The 15,870-nt window shown below is 36.0% G+C and overlaps 1 protein-coding gene across 2 annotated transcripts; it reads right to left on the minus strand.

The window, feature by feature from the left end:
• Nucleotides 1-7,472: 7,472 nt before the first annotated feature.
• Nucleotides 7,473-12,765, minus strand: LOC106124139 (fork head domain-containing protein FD4). 2 transcript variants are annotated; one of them, XR_001228186.1, is made up of 3 exons: nt 11,916-12,765; nt 8,775-8,947; nt 7,473-7,638 (listed from the first exon to the last, which is right to left on the minus strand). XR_001228186.1 is itself a non-coding variant. In XM_013320607.1 (2 exons), exon 1 carries the CDS (start codon nt 12,705-12,707, stop codon nt 11,919-11,921), a length of 789 nt encoding a protein of 262 aa, XP_013176061.1. In that variant the 5' UTR covers nt 12,708-12,765; the 3' UTR covers nt 8,576-8,947; nt 11,916-11,918. The 2 variants fall into 2 exon arrangements, 1 of the variants encoding a protein (XP_013176061.1); XM_013320607.1 differs by lacking the exon at nt 7,473-7,638 and having other exon boundaries at nt 8,576-8,947.
• Nucleotides 12,766-15,870: the final 3,105 nt, after the last annotated feature.

The following is a 15,870-nucleotide window of genomic DNA, read 5'->3' on the forward strand; positions in this document are numbered from 1 at the left end:
CGAACATGTAATAAGTGTATATGTGCAAAGTATGTAATACTTAACTACATAACGGTTTTTTTCCAATTCGTGTGTAATTAAAATTACACCTTTTTAGTTTAACGAAATTTTTTAAATTTTTTTTTATCCAAAAAAATATAACTTGTTTAGAACCAGATAGTGTCCAATATGTTACAAATTTAATTCATCTCATAGACGATAAAACGATGCGTTAAAAAGCCGTTACCTCATTAATGGAAACTATATAATTGAGCGGGCCTCGTTTTTGTGTTGACTCAGTTACCATTACAAATGGTCGGTTGCGTTCTTGTGTTATTGTATCTTTTGTTAAAGCCGCCGTGATGATGACGTATGCGTGCCTTTGAAGGGCCGCAAAGATCACAGGTGCCGTGGAAAATGGTACTTTGTGTCCGTACACTATCATGTAGTTAAGCAGAAAGCTTAGGATAAGCACTGAACTTATTTAAAAATATCAATTTAAATTATGTAATAACTTTCTTCCATATTTAAGTAACATTACTTATTATGTAGGTTAGAAGAAAGAAAGAAAAGTTTTTATTATAGGTAATACAGATTAAACCAAGAAACAATAACTAACATAATAAAATTGCAGTTAAAAGCAGTCATCCATTATTTGGGCTCGGATACTCAAATATTTTGGTCACATCTGTAAAGACGTAATGACGAGGCTATCGAGAGCTTGGTAGTGCAGGGGAAAGTGGAGAGCACAAGACCACGGGGATGGTCCCCTATGAGATGTATTGAGCAGATCAGAGTGGCTGTAAATGTCCCCCTACACCAATGTACGAAAAAGGTAGAGACTAGGGAGAAATGTCGGCGCCTCGTGAAGCGGGTCACTGATACCTGACGACCGCGACCAGTCTGGTAAGACAGCAGCGACATAGAAGAAGAAAAAAGCAGGAATAAATAATTTAAAAACATCCCTATGATATTATAGAGACGAATACGAATCAAATCAATCAAAGTGTCAATAGCCTAATGGTTAAGGGTACGGATTTCCGACCACGAAGTCGGGCGTTCGAATCCCGACATTCGACTATTGTCGTAAACCATATCCTAGCACAAGCCTAGAGCTTAGTTGGAATGGTTAAAGAAATATTAGTAAATTTACAAAAAAATCTGCTAATATTTTATATATAAAAAAAATCACAGTCACACATTCTGACAGCTAGGATAATAATTGTGGGTGTTTCTTCTGTTCAGAGCCAAACTAGTTTTATCTATTTATAAATGAAATTAATATCACAAACAAAATATATAAAATGTTAATATTGAATGATTCCAACGTAAACACAAGACAAGGTCAAATTAGGTCAAAACAAATTTAGTAATTCGTCGCCGTGTAAATCCGGCTGAAGAGGCCGGCCGCCTTATGGTTATTAATCTATATTTATTGCCGGTAGCTTATTGACGGAATGATGTAACAAAATCTGATATTTGTTATGATCTCACATTCACAACACACCAAAAATATATTTGTCAATTGACCTGATTTCAAAGATTTTATTAATACCTACTTAGATATAATCCAACTTATTTAAAAAGGCATATTTTTGAGCACTAGTCATCAATCCACGACATCACCAGCGCATGCTAAATATGCGTCAGCTATCTTCACATCAAAGTCGCGTTAAAATCGGTACAGCCGTTCAGGAGATTACCTGGAACAAACGCAGTTTTGCGGATAGATAGACAAAAATATGGTTTTCCGTTATAAGGAAAGTTAATATATTACAAATGGATTCCCCGTTTTGTCAAAGAGAAAAAAAATATTATCAAACAAAACGAATATTCATAAAAATCATGTTTACAAAATTTTAATGCATATAAAAACGTAGCATTTGATTGAATACGCTGTAATCATAACGTTAAAATTATACTTTTATTTATATCTGAGCATATTCTCGGAAATTAATATTTCAAATAAGATATCAGTATTTTTGCACAATTAATATGATTTATATGAACTAAACGACATCGATCAATTCCAAACAGTAGTAAAAAAATAATTGATTCTATGCCATTTAATTTGTTGGAAGTTTAAAAACATTACGTCTTGTGCACACCTTTGGACTTCGTACAGTCAGCACAACAAAAGTGGACGTTTAAACAAAGCACAGCGTTCAAGAATCTTACAACGCCATCTAGTTTCAAAGTTAAACAACAAAAATATATATTGAAGTTTGTTATTTAAGAAAAAATGATTTTAATTAAAGAGTTGGATGATTTTTTCTATAAGTTTTGTAGAAGGTTATTTAAATTTATTTCTGCGCCTACAGATTCCGACTGTACTTTTAGTATCAAGCATTCGAAAATGATAATTGGCAGCGACATTTTTATGATCGAGTATGCATATTAATGTTTTGAAATAATAACTGGGGAAATAATAATATCCTATGAATATGTAAATAATTTAATGCCATGATTTATAATTGCTTAATTAAGACACATATTATATTAATTACAAACCTTTACTAGGTCGCCGTTAAATAATTATACATATAGATAATAAATTTATATAGATAGAGATAGTCTTTATTTCTATTTCTTCAGCCATGTTGATAGCAACTCCAAAATTAAAGATATTATTGCCCTAACTTACACTGCATATTGAAACCAAATAAGACAGATGTTCAGTAAATATCCGTCTTTGAAATCTAGCTAATTATATTACTACATAAGTAATTTTGTTCATTTAATTATGTGTTGTTAAACATCCGACGAATTGCATTAAATATTAATATTACATAGTTTCTACCAAATTGTTTTCGCTATAACTGTTTATATAAAAGCGAACAATTTTTGAGCTTTTCAAGATTTATTATTATTATGCCGTAAGAATATGCGCATTTATTATTTTTAATAATTACGGTCGACTATTAATTCGTTAGCCAATTATAACTATGACCGGCTTATGTGTGTTTTTCAACATCCTGTGTAAGACCAGTCTTCGACTACCAGTAGTCGGAATGTAAACGGCAAAGCTTTTTCGACACATTATGCTAAATTAACTCGACGCCTTCGCACGGCGATGTCTCAAATTTTAGCACATTGTCAGATTAACCCATTGTGATATAAATATACCGTTCGCTCAACGCTTATAATCGTACTAATATACTTATATTATAATTGTGAATGTTTGGATGGATGGATGTTTGTTTGAAGGTATCTCCAGAACGGTTGCATTTCAGTCTTTGAAATTTAGCATAGCTGTAGAAAATAGTCTTGAGAAACACATGCCTACGTGTTTACTTTTGTTACTAATTAAGTTTCTTTTATATTACACGCGAACGGAATCGCAGGCGACAGCTAGTAAGAAATAATATCTTCTAGTAAACATAACAAAGCGTTTTTTTTTCTCATTAAATGGAATTGGCTGAGAAGGATTTTATTTTGAAATTGGCCACTTAATTAACAGATACAAAATAGTGCTATATTACTTATTTTCATTGTGATTTTACTAAATAAGGTTTAAAAATTGCATCCATTTTAAGACAGATTAACGAGTCGAAATCCTATTCTTTTTCATGAGCATGTAATTCATATTAAGTACTTTTTGTCTTATCATATACATTTAATTCATGTGTCAGACATATATAATATTGTTTTGGGGTTGCCGTTGGACCGATCGGCCCACTGATCCATCGAATCAATCGGCCCAACAGGAAACAGTCAGTTGGGTTTTTAGGGAAGTATCAAGAAAGTTTCCTTGTTCTATGATGTTTATAACGTCACACAATTTTGTTAATTGGAAAAAGTTCATTGATCTTTGTTGCCAAAAGCTCTAAACATTGTGGAATAATGTACTAAAACTTAACTATAAATATGTAGAATAGTGTACAATCTTGCCCTACAAGGGGGTGTCCAGGCAGATGTGTAAATGCTCGTATTTATTCTGCAGGATGCATGCGACCGGACAACAACCGTCCGTTACTTTTTAAAACATCTGCCGCCGTTTCACGCTTGCCTTTTTCCAATTTTCCATCGACACTTCTTCTCGTCGCTTCTCATAAAAGTTTATGTTTGTCGAAAAGATCAATATTCGCCGACGGACAAACGTACACTGCCATTGGTCATGGCGTCTTGACATAAGTAACCGCATTATGATGACATTAAATGATTATCGACTCTCTTGCTTTGTCATATGATTGAAAATCGAATGTGTTTTTATGGTTTTGATCGTACGTTAGGTGGTCGGAAGACATGCCAGTGCGTCATGCGTGTTAAATAGCGTTGAACAATTCTTTAGAAGTGCTTATTAAAATATTTGTTGTTGCGACGTTATTTATTTGTATACGGCGGTGCTTTGTGCGCCGCGGCCGCCGCGCCGCGTCTCGGCCGCCTCTGCTGTGTGCTGTGGGTGTCGCGGCGCTATTGTACCGCACTGTGACCAATTCTTTATACAGAAATATCTGTTATAACGGTGCGAAATTTATTTTTCTTTTAAAATTACACATTATCTACATCTCACGAGCGTATACGAAACATTCAATATAAGTAATATTTGAATAGAGTTGAATCTAGTAATGATGGAGGCTTCTTATATAAAATAAAACATGTTTTTGTCAGTTACCAAAGAACTGAAACTTACATATCTATGTCCGCACTTAATGCGGGAATATACAAATGAATCAATTAAATTGAATCGATTAAGCCGGCCCCGAACCCGCCGACTTCTGATTCGAATCCTCGCATAGAACGAATCAAGGCAATTATTACGTACCCAAAAGGGAAAATTAAATTGGGCATCGGCTCGACGCGCTCAAAGACCCGGACCCGTTAAAACATTATGAGCCGTACCATTTTTATCTTCTCAGATCTCAAAACCAGCGCGTCCTAAACTTTTGAAGAAATTATACTCAAAACATAATTTTATACATCCCTAAACTTCGCTTTTCTGAACAATCCGTATGTTACAAACAATATAATTATTTCAACGTTTCTAATAATATTTAAGATCCAATTTTCTTGTCTCAGTGTCGATTCAAAATCAAAATCACTGTTACATCATCAGCTAGTACTATGCCAGTCCAGTGTGTGCAATTAAATCGTGGATCAATGTCATGTGTGTGTCAAGTTCCAGGGATTCAGTTTAGGAGTCGCTGGACCAAATCCGGAGCCAGTTGATTCCCGCAGACGTACCGGCGCAGAGGGAGCGGGATGCATTGCGAGTAAAAGGGAGAGCACGATCGACCGTCAGAGGTCGAATTTAAACGTGGAATGTTTATGGTTCTACCGTTTTATTTTACTCGTCGACCGGCAAACCATTAAATATTGTTTCAATTGAATGCGGCCAGATCTGAAGCTGTCTAATAGAGTAGATTAAAAATGTTGACGGCTGATTGATTTGGATTTGCAATCGACTAGCTTTTTAGATATGTATCGGCGATTCTACTACTTGTGTTACGATCGACATCTAGAGCCGTTTTAATAAAATTTCATTTCTAAGTAAGATATCATAAAAATTATAAAATGTAAATTATTGCTGATATTTAGTCGACATAAACTGATGATACCACCACATCTATTTAACAACCGCAATACAAAAGTTTTGGGGATGTTAATTGGTAGTGGTGGCCTATCGATGCATTGCCCTGCTCACCTTTTTATGAGACAGACAAGGGGTTCTCGTAGGTTGTGTAAACTAGAGTAGGATTAGCTTGATCATCTCATATTACCATTCCTGCACCTTTTACCGTATTCAGTTTGGGCAATATTTCTAGGCAATATAAGAACTGGTGACAAAAATTTCTGCTTCTGATATTTGTCAACGCATAACACTCCAAAACTTCTAATAAGTTTAAGATATAAAATCAAGTAAATTTTTAAATGAAAATCTACGTAGATATGATAAAGTACAGCGAGAGTGATATCGACTTACAAAGGTTTAGTGGACACCGGCGTTGTGTATGGCTGCAATCGGCCACCAGCATTGTGGCCGATTGGGCACGGCGCCGTGCACTGAGCTCGCTGTTGTGACACGGGCGCATCACACGCGCCGACACTCCGGCTGTTTGCATTGTGCGGCCGTGACGCATCGCCTCTTTGGACCTCGCCGCACTTTATGGACCTCAGCTTTGTTACATTGAATAAGCCCGATGTAAAGCAGGTCCGTATTAACAATTACAGAAGACCTAGGCACGACCTCGGCCCATTGTCGCCGCTTTTGTGCGGCCGGCGAGCAGACGTGATGTCGCAAACCAAGTACACTTAACGACGCTGCAAAATCTTGCATATTAATTGTCGATATTTTAATGCAGATATTAACATGTCTTAAATACATTTTGTTATGATCCACACCTTTTAAAATATTGATTTGCATTTAAAATATATCAGAAAAGAATTTAATGTTTCCACAAATTGATTCTGTTCATGTCTTTCGAGTTAATCGTCTTAAGTTGTAATAAATTATAATCTTAGCAAAGTCAAATGTTGTGAAAGTTTGATGGAATAACATTTTAAAAATGTGTTTTCAAATTTTAAGAGAATTGGACTAATATTAGATAACTCCTAACTAACCTAACTTATTCTTGATAATTTCAATTAAAGACTACAATGAATTTAAGAGTGGGCATTTCGAAACGTCGAATGAACAACGGCATAGATCTACCAAAATTCGAAGAATTGAACGACAAACAACATGATAAAAAATTGGCAAATTTAAAGTCATTGCCGTAAATTTTTTTAAACTATCAATTTAAACTGTTTTCCAGTTCCAATTTTTTAATGTCTTTTGTAAACATTTTGTCGGCCTTAAATAGAATAAAGCGTTGTATAAAGTGCCAATAGTCGATTTTCCGTTTGTTGTAATGAATTTAGAAACATGATGTACTAAGAAATAATTAAAAAATACGGCAATATCAAAACAGTTCTCAAAAATTGGTTCCCTGATATTATTAAACATTTACTTTTCTAGACATATTACTTATGGTTTTAACAGAATATTCAATGCATAATATATTACAGCAGCCATAGAAAAGAAAGCCTCTATGCGTTATTATAAAAACGTCTAGCTGTATATTCTGTATGTAGCGATGATCAGACGTCAATAGAACTGTGGGCCTTGCACGAATATTTGCGGCAAACGCCTTCGTATCGTCATTTATTTCAAAATTTGTATGAGATTTTCGGTGTACTTTACGCTTGATATGCTGCATTAATTTTAACACAAATTTTGTCGATGCCGATACGATGGCACGTGTCACAAATATTAATGCTAAGCACACTGCTTCCTTTTGCGCAACATTTATCTAAAATACATACTCTGTACTGTGTACTCTGCATGCAAGTTGCAATTCTATTCAGTCAAACAAATGAAGTAAATGCAAAACATAGGTTAAATTATAAGTTAAGGTATTAAATAAAAAAGAACACATAAACAGTTAACATACATACCGTATATTTCTTTTAAATCTTAACACTATAATAAGTTATTGTTATTTATAGTATAATTATGACTTATTTATATATTTACAAACGTATTTATCTAACACAAATATCACAGTTCTTAATAAAGACACAAATATATAAAAGTATACAATTTTAAGTGAAGGTGAGTTGTTATTGATGAGATATCGTCGATCATTCGGCAGTCTTTGAGCTTACTTGGTGTGCCATCTGAAATATGAAGACGTGATACATCATACTTCTTATCTTACTAATGTTATAAATGCGAATGTTTAGATAAATGGATGGGTGTTTGTTTGAAGGTATCTCCGGAACGGAACAATGGATTTTGATGAAATTTGGCACACCTACAGAAAAGAGTTTGCAAGAACACATACAGCCTACTTATTAAGTTTTTTTTAATTCCGTACGGACTGAGTCGCGGGTGACAGGTAGTACAATTATATTTTCTCTTAAGTAGTTCGCAGTTATATCTTATATATAAAATTCTCGTGTAACAATTTTCGTTCCCATACCCCTCCGAAACGGCTTGACCGATTCTCATGAAATTTTGTGAACTTATTGAGTAGGTCTGAGAATCAGCCAACATCTATTATCCCGCGGGGACGGAGTCGCGGGCGACAGCTAGTTATGAAATATAAATCTTTTAAGCTTCAGATTAAATTTTGTTTGTGTAAGATGTGCTGATTTGTCAAATTGTATACTAGAAATATTCTTGAGTAAACATGACGTAACTTAATCTCTTTCGCGTCTAAAAGCCACTTTGGGTCGCTGCGCCAGCTCAGTACGTAAATTCGATGTACGTTTAATACCTACACACTTTATTAAGAATGTCATCGTAAGATTAAGAAAAAATTCTAACCCAAAAAAAAACACAGAATTTCATTCTTATGAAAGGTGTTATAAAACTTACGAATTATGAAAGCGGAAGTGGATTTAAAATTAAAAACAGATTTTTTAAAATCTAATTTATAACTTGTTATAGTAACTGCCCACTTTTATATTTCGTAATTTAATGTCGAATAAAAATTAAATCCATTGTATACGAAGTGTCTTTAGGCTTTCCGGCCTAGATTTATAACAATGATTTGTAAAGACTTTCAAAATTAAGAAAAAACTATGAAATAATCTGTAACGGTCTATGAGAACAAATCGACGAGCTAAAGTGATCGAGTGATCAGATCCAATATTTAAAAAATAATATTGGCTTTCATTCTACCTTGGATCGTGGTCACCCTTCTTCATTTCTTTACGATAATTACATCTCTTTCTCTTATGTGGCATAAGAGATTAGACTGACCTCTACTATAGTTACTTCTTTATATTGTAGGAAATTAAAAGCTTACCTAATTTTTTTTCTTTGACGTTATATAATTACAATCGACGACAAAATAATCACACTCTTCTGTTCCTAATTTTTTGTTCACTAATTTTCTAACACTTGTAGGCGTAATATTAAATGCCTCTAGAGTTCCTTATAACTAGAGCTAATCCTGAGATCTTTTAAAATCGACGCTACCTGTTAACAAAGAAAAAGTAATAATTAATAGGATGATCCATAATCTAAATTGGTAGTAAAATTACATGATTTTCTTCTATGATTCTCGTATGATGTCAATAGTATGTGGGCGTCAGTGGCACAGTTGTTAAGCGCTTGATCGGACCGGACCGAAATCTACACGTCTACGTTTGATCCCCGCCATGGTCCAATGTATATATTTTCCAATTTTCGAATTTCATATGTACATTATTCAATGTTATTACTGTGGTTGAAAACATGCAACCTGAACATATCGGAGAAGAACTTCAAAGTTATGTGTAAAGTCAACCAACCCGCATTGGGCCAGCGTAGTTGTCTATGGTCTCGTCACCCCTAATTTTGCAAGGGTCTCAACCCCTCGGTGAAGGCATACAGCTGACGACATTTTATATCAATCGAAAAAGTAGATATAAAAACAACTGCTAATATTATTTATAAAAATACAATTTTACCGATTATTATTATCAATTGTATCTTTACACTGTTTTAAACACTTATACCAAAATATATTGTTATCTCTTTTTATTCGAAGGGAATGATAGAGATGACTATATGTTTTTGTACAGGTGTATGGACAATGAAAATACTGTGTAACCAACTATCAAACTCTTATTGGTACAAACACAAAGGCCTGTAATTTCTATAGGACTTCTATATGTCAAGATCGATTTGAATGTCAATAACACAATGAGCGATATAAAAGTACAGTTGGTTAGTAAATAGTTTTTATGCATTGTTTTGTGTATAAGTTCATATCGTATGTTGTAATATTCAGATTTATTGTTATCACTACATAATACAAAACAAAATCAATTGGAAAAATCATCTGTAAAAAGATCAAAAACTAAATGTGTTTCTTCATTTTCGTTACAGATATGAGACATAAATAAGGATTATTTATAGAGTTTAATCTTACTAATATTATAAATGCAAATGTATAATAGATGGATGGATGAGTTGATGGATATTTGTCAGAATTTATCTTCAGAACGGCTGAATGGATTTTAATAACATTTGGCATTGATGTAGAGCATAGTCTGGAAGGATACATAGACTACTAATTGAGCCTTTTAACTCCGTGTTGAAGGAGTCATCGGCAGAAACAAGTATTTGATATAAAGATCTGTTTTGTAAAAGATATTTTTGAAAATTAATGAAGCAAAATCTTGGTGCAGTTTCTTTGCTACGCCGCCGCAACAATGTAGGTAGCTTGTATAAAACGGTGTTATGCTTGGTAATAATTAGATACAGTGTGCATTCGCTACATCGCATTTAAAAGAAATCTCTATTGTTCTGGTAGTGAGGAAAGGTTTGAAACATGCACAAAGTGGCATCTACGTTAGCTACGATATAGCGGAAATGTTTATCAACCGCTACGATGTAGCTACGACGTACTGTATCCGTTTTACCTACGACAGTTTAAAAATTACATGATTGAAAGTGTAAAACCATCTCTGAAATAATGCATGATAGATCAACTTCGAAGATAAAAGCCTGAGTTGCCTAATTCACTTTAAATTGAGTAATGATAAAATCAAATTAAAATGTAGTCATACAACCTACAGCTATTTTTATTTCAATTTGTATTTTAAGGCCTAGATGTCCTGCCGAGTACTTATACTTAAGAATAAGTAAAAAAGTTATGAAGAAAAACTTGAAGCCATTGTATACCATCATTTAAAGATTCTATCCTTTATTTTTTTTAATAAATTATTTATCACTTGTGTAAATACCTTAAAATGTACTAGCTACTACCTATTTCTAGACAAGCTGTCGCCCGTGACTCCGTCCTTGCGATTAGAAAAAACATAATTAGTAGCCTATGTGTTCTTCCAAACTATGTTCTACATCTATGTCAAATTTCAGCGAGATCCCTGCAACATTTCTGAAGTTACATTTAAACAAACATCCATCCATCCAAACATGCGCATTTATAATATTAGTAAGATAGTAAGATTAGTAAGATGTACTCGTATGTGAGAAAGAAAAACAATTATTCTGAATATTTGTTCTTCATAAAAGTTAAGAAGTTTAATTAAAATTGTACAAAAAGTTTAATTAAGTTTTCGCGTAGTCACACTTGTTGGTTTTATTTTGAATGCTTATCATTTTTGTACGTGTTGAGAACTTGTGCTTGTATCTTAATCTTAGTTAATTTAATTCACATGACCTTTACTTCTTATCTACGGTTATTTTAGGTTTAATCTGATTAAAACCTTGTTAACAACTTTTTACATCTTCGTGTTTCTATTTGAATACAAAGAATCTGTATCGTATTAGTACCTGTAGAATTTATTTTGTAGACTAAAGTCACATTGTTAACATCGTCAGTTTATAATCTTACTAGTCATATTACAACGTCATATTGGTATAGCACTATTGATAATTTTTGATTTTAAAATGATATATACCTAATTTGCTAAAAAGTTAAGAGAACATCTTTACAAGTTATAATTTTTATTATTATGTAACTTCGTTTCGCATATTTATGAGTTTGTTACCAAACAAAACAAATTATCACAAACAATTTTTATATCATTGTTCAGTTTGTTGTAATGAGATTTTATCAGCGTTGCTTTGGCATGGTACAACAATTAAGTTGTCAGACAACGCTCCGTTAATATATTACGTATTTTGGTTTATAATAGTGCACGACAAGCTATTGTATCTGTGAAAATGTTTAATAATTCAAATATAGCATATGTAGTTTATTTTAATTTGTATGTATTGTATGTAAGTTGTACTCGTACCGCTGCTATTTCTTGAATAATGTATTTAAGCAAGTGAAAAAATTATATAACTATTTCCAGTAAACGTGCTGCGTTTAGTCATGACACCTATGTGCAACCATAGCGTCTATGTAAGGTTTTCGTTCTACAAAAGGAGTGCCAGGTTCTTTAGTGCCAGGCTCTTTTATTCAAATCCCAAGAAACATAAGACTACATACCATTCATGAATTAAGTGTGTAATGTGAGAACTGGCTGGTGTCACGCCACGTCCAGAGCGGGGGCAAACAGGACTGCTGCAGGCCCGCCAGCAGCTCGGCGTGGTAGCGCTGGGCCGCCACCAGGTATGGATTCGGCGGCAGAGCCAGGGGACAGCGCGGCGGCGTCGGCTGCGGCTGCACGGGCGGAGACGGCGAACTGCGACTCGGCTCCGGCTCCAGCAGCGCGTCTATCGTGAACGCTCGTCGTGGTCGTGGACACGCCGGGAGGAGCGCCGACGTGTCCGGCACCTCGATCGGCTCAGGACTAGGTCTCGGACAAAGTGTCACGTTGGGAGCGTACATTCCACTTGATAGGCTCGCCGACGGGAGCGGTGCGTTCGCTTGGCGCGCTAAAAACGCTCTGTTAAAGGTTGCCAGAGCTGCTAACTCGGCGTTGAGGCTGTCCTTCTCGCCCTTGTGCAGCTTGAAGCGCTTGCGACGGCGCAGCAGTGATCCGTTCTCAAACATGTCGAAGGCCTGTGGATGCAGCGTCCAGTAGGCGCCCTTCCCCGGCCGGTCGGGCCGCCGCGGAACCTTCACGAAGCAGTCGTTGAAGGAAAGGTTGTGGCGTAGCGAGTTCTGCCAGCGCTGCGTGTTGCGCCGGTAGTACGGGAAACGGTCTGTGATGAAGCGGTAGATCTCAGACAGCGGCAGCATACGCTCCGGAGAGCTCCAGATGGCCATGGCTGTGAGGGCGATGTAGGAAAAGGGCGGCTTCTGGTCGCCGTAGGAGTCGCGCGTGGGCCGCGGCATGTCTTCGCGGGTCTGGTGTCGCCGCGTGCTTGCGGGGCGGACGTCTCTCGCGGCGTATCGGCGGGCGCGCACTGTGGGCGCGGGCCGAAGCGCGCCGGGAGGGGCCGCGGGCCCGCCCTGCGCGTTCTCGCCAATCGCGAGACGCCGGCTCTGTTTGTCGTTTTGTCGGCGCCGGGCTCGGCTCACAGAAGAATTTAAATTGTTATCACGTTTACATTATACGAAATTTATTCGACACCGAGGCTCGAGCTCGTTTCGAAATTGCAATGATTAAAGAAGTGGATAGTTATTGATGTCGGTGTGAGCGCCGCGCCGTCGCTCGGACATCATCGGCATTAATAGCACCCCACTCTACTGCGTGTCATCTATTCAATCACATCTAAGTGTGAACAACTTGTGTCTTTTCTAAAAAAAAATATTATATAAGAAAAAAAATCTTTAACATTATTTCGAATAAATAAAACTTGACTTGAACTTGATTTGTGAAGGCTGATAAGCCCTTGTCCACGAACCATAATGTAGCTGGTACAACTTGCCGGTAGATATCACTATTATATCTAAGAAAAAGTTTCGTGGGTAACAATTTTGATAATTTTAAAAAAAAATTAAGTACTGATTATCAACCCATGTTGTTTATCAATCTGCGTCTATGTTTGGCTTGTGCACTCTCGACGGCAATCGTCCGTGCCTAATGCGTGGGGAGCTAACTATCGCTATTCAGATCCAACAGCCCGTGCGGCGACAGCGCGCCCTCGCGGCTATTCAAGGAAACTCAATGATGGGGAAACTCATGTTTACGACATTACAAATCAAGCAATTCCTCGTTAAAATTTGACGATATCCAAAGTTCACTATTTGTGCCGTTTTTCTAACGACATAAACCACGCATAATAGTTATTTTTCTTATAGGGGTTAATAGTTATTTAGTTAGTAGAAATAGTTACTGCAAGTAAACGAAGGAAAGGAAAGTATGAATTGTTTTTTTGGTATTAAAAGGGTCTAAAATTGAAAATACTTTGAAGACTTATAAGATTGACATTCTCTAACTGCAGCTATACATAGTCAATATAAGATAGGGTATAAGCAAGTCGACGAACAATAATGTGGCGCTGCTGTTAGTTCCCACCGCCTCATCAGCAGTCTGTCCCTGTGTCGATTGTCGGCGTCTGCGCAAATAGCCTCATTAAATTCAATCGTCAACACAGAAGCGTCGCTAACGCACTCCTATAATTTAGCGATATTAACGTAACACAACGCATTATAGTGCCGCCTCTGTGCTGCCCTTTGTATGCCAAATACATCGCCTCCATGGCCGCTGACATGGATAAGACGATGTTCCTTTATGAGGGAAATAACACTTTTTGTAACATCCTGTGATAAGGACATAAGTAACCTTTTTTATATGAGAGGTTGCCCCTTGCCACGACTTGTGAGACAATTTGTATTTAAAGATCACCAATACCCATGGACATCTGCAACACGAGAGGAACGACAACAACTAGCGTTGCCGGCCATTAAGTAAGAAGGAAGGGTAATACGTCAAAAGTTTTAATACCAAACAACTCGTAGTCTATGAAGGTATGATAATATTACTTTTGAGACTCGCATAGAGTTATAAAATAAGGGCAAAAAGGATTTACTTTACATGGCATCCATAAATATTATACTATCAAGCATTCCTTAGGAACATTTTCTAAGTTAAAATTTATTACAATTTTAAATTTAACCAAGAAACTATACCATATATTAAAAGGTAGTTGTTAGGGACCACAACCATTCACAGAATATCATCAGGTCCGTACACTTTCCCTACGGCGGGTCAGAAAAGTTCTATTTCCATAATATATCTATCATCTAGCATACCTATACCCGCTGTTGAGGATGCGTTGCTTTCCTTAAATCGACCGAGGAAGAGACGCACATAAAAGGTTATTTCCACATTCTATGCGTCCACTTCTAGGCTAAAACCCACTTTCTTTTCCCGCCCCTACTATACAAGTAAAGGGTGGGATTAGAAAGAGAATATTAGAAAACTGTAATTTGCCCAAGATTGCATTATCGTTTTATATCAAACTAGCTGTGACACGCGACTCCGTCCGCGCAGCATTGAAAAAAAATATAATGAGTAGCCTATGTGTTCTTCCGGACTCTGTTCTACGTGTATGCCAAATTTCATGATAATCCGTTCTGGAGATACCTTCAAACATCCATCCATCTGCCTAAACAATCGCATTTATAATATTAAATGGTGATGGCTTGAGAATCATCTTTAGAATTACCGTACTGCATCTTTTAACGTCAACTTGGGTCTAACATATTTTTTCACTTATTCTCAACCCTACATTATAATAAAGCAACGAGATACACAATCAAAATTATCCGCTTTAAACCTTATCTAATTTTTGTCAAACCATAAAAAATATAAATGTATGTAACGAAGGGGTTCGAACAAATTCGTCAAATACATTAATAATTGATATAATTAAAAAATGGATTTTAAACGCATGACTCGCAACCCTTTTTAAGGGTATTTTGGGCGAAGACTAATGGAAATTGTAAGGGTTGTTCCAAAGATTTATTTATTTGTATGAGATAGGCGAATAAATGTACATTTATTATTCTAATTAGTATTCTTCCAATTTAATTTTGAATCCAACTAATAATATAAATGCGAATGTTTAGGCAGATGGATCGCCAGAACGGCTGAACTTTGGCATACACGTAGAACATAGTCTGGAAGAACACATAGGCTACTAATTTTATATTTTTTTCAATTCTGCGCGGACGGAGTCGTGGGAGACAGCTAGTATTTTATAAACATCAAAGATTTTCTATATGGCTGGCAGAAAAAGCAACAAAGTTATTTTATGTTTTAAAAATTGAGCGACGAGGAGGGAGCAATTCACTACTAGCCCCCCTCTTGATCTAGTCTAGATTTTCTGCTGGCGATGCCTTTACGACTGTGTTGGCAAGGGAAAGTATTAGAAAAACTTACATGAGGCAGATGTGATACATATCATCAGAAGTGAGTATCAGCAAAACGCATGTTTATAACGTAAAAAAAAAAACAATTGTAAAAGCATAAATAAACGTAATTTTCTAGATGCAATAAATTTGTAAGGTTTTTAACAACGATCCCATATGGGAGCAATCATGACACCTT

Source organism: Papilio xuthus, unplaced genomic scaffold, assembly GCF_000836235.2.
Source record: "Papilio xuthus unplaced genomic scaffold, Pxut_1.1 DF825946.1, whole genome shotgun sequence".
Lineage (NCBI taxonomy): Eukaryota > Metazoa > Arthropoda > Insecta > Lepidoptera > Papilionidae > Papilio > Papilio xuthus.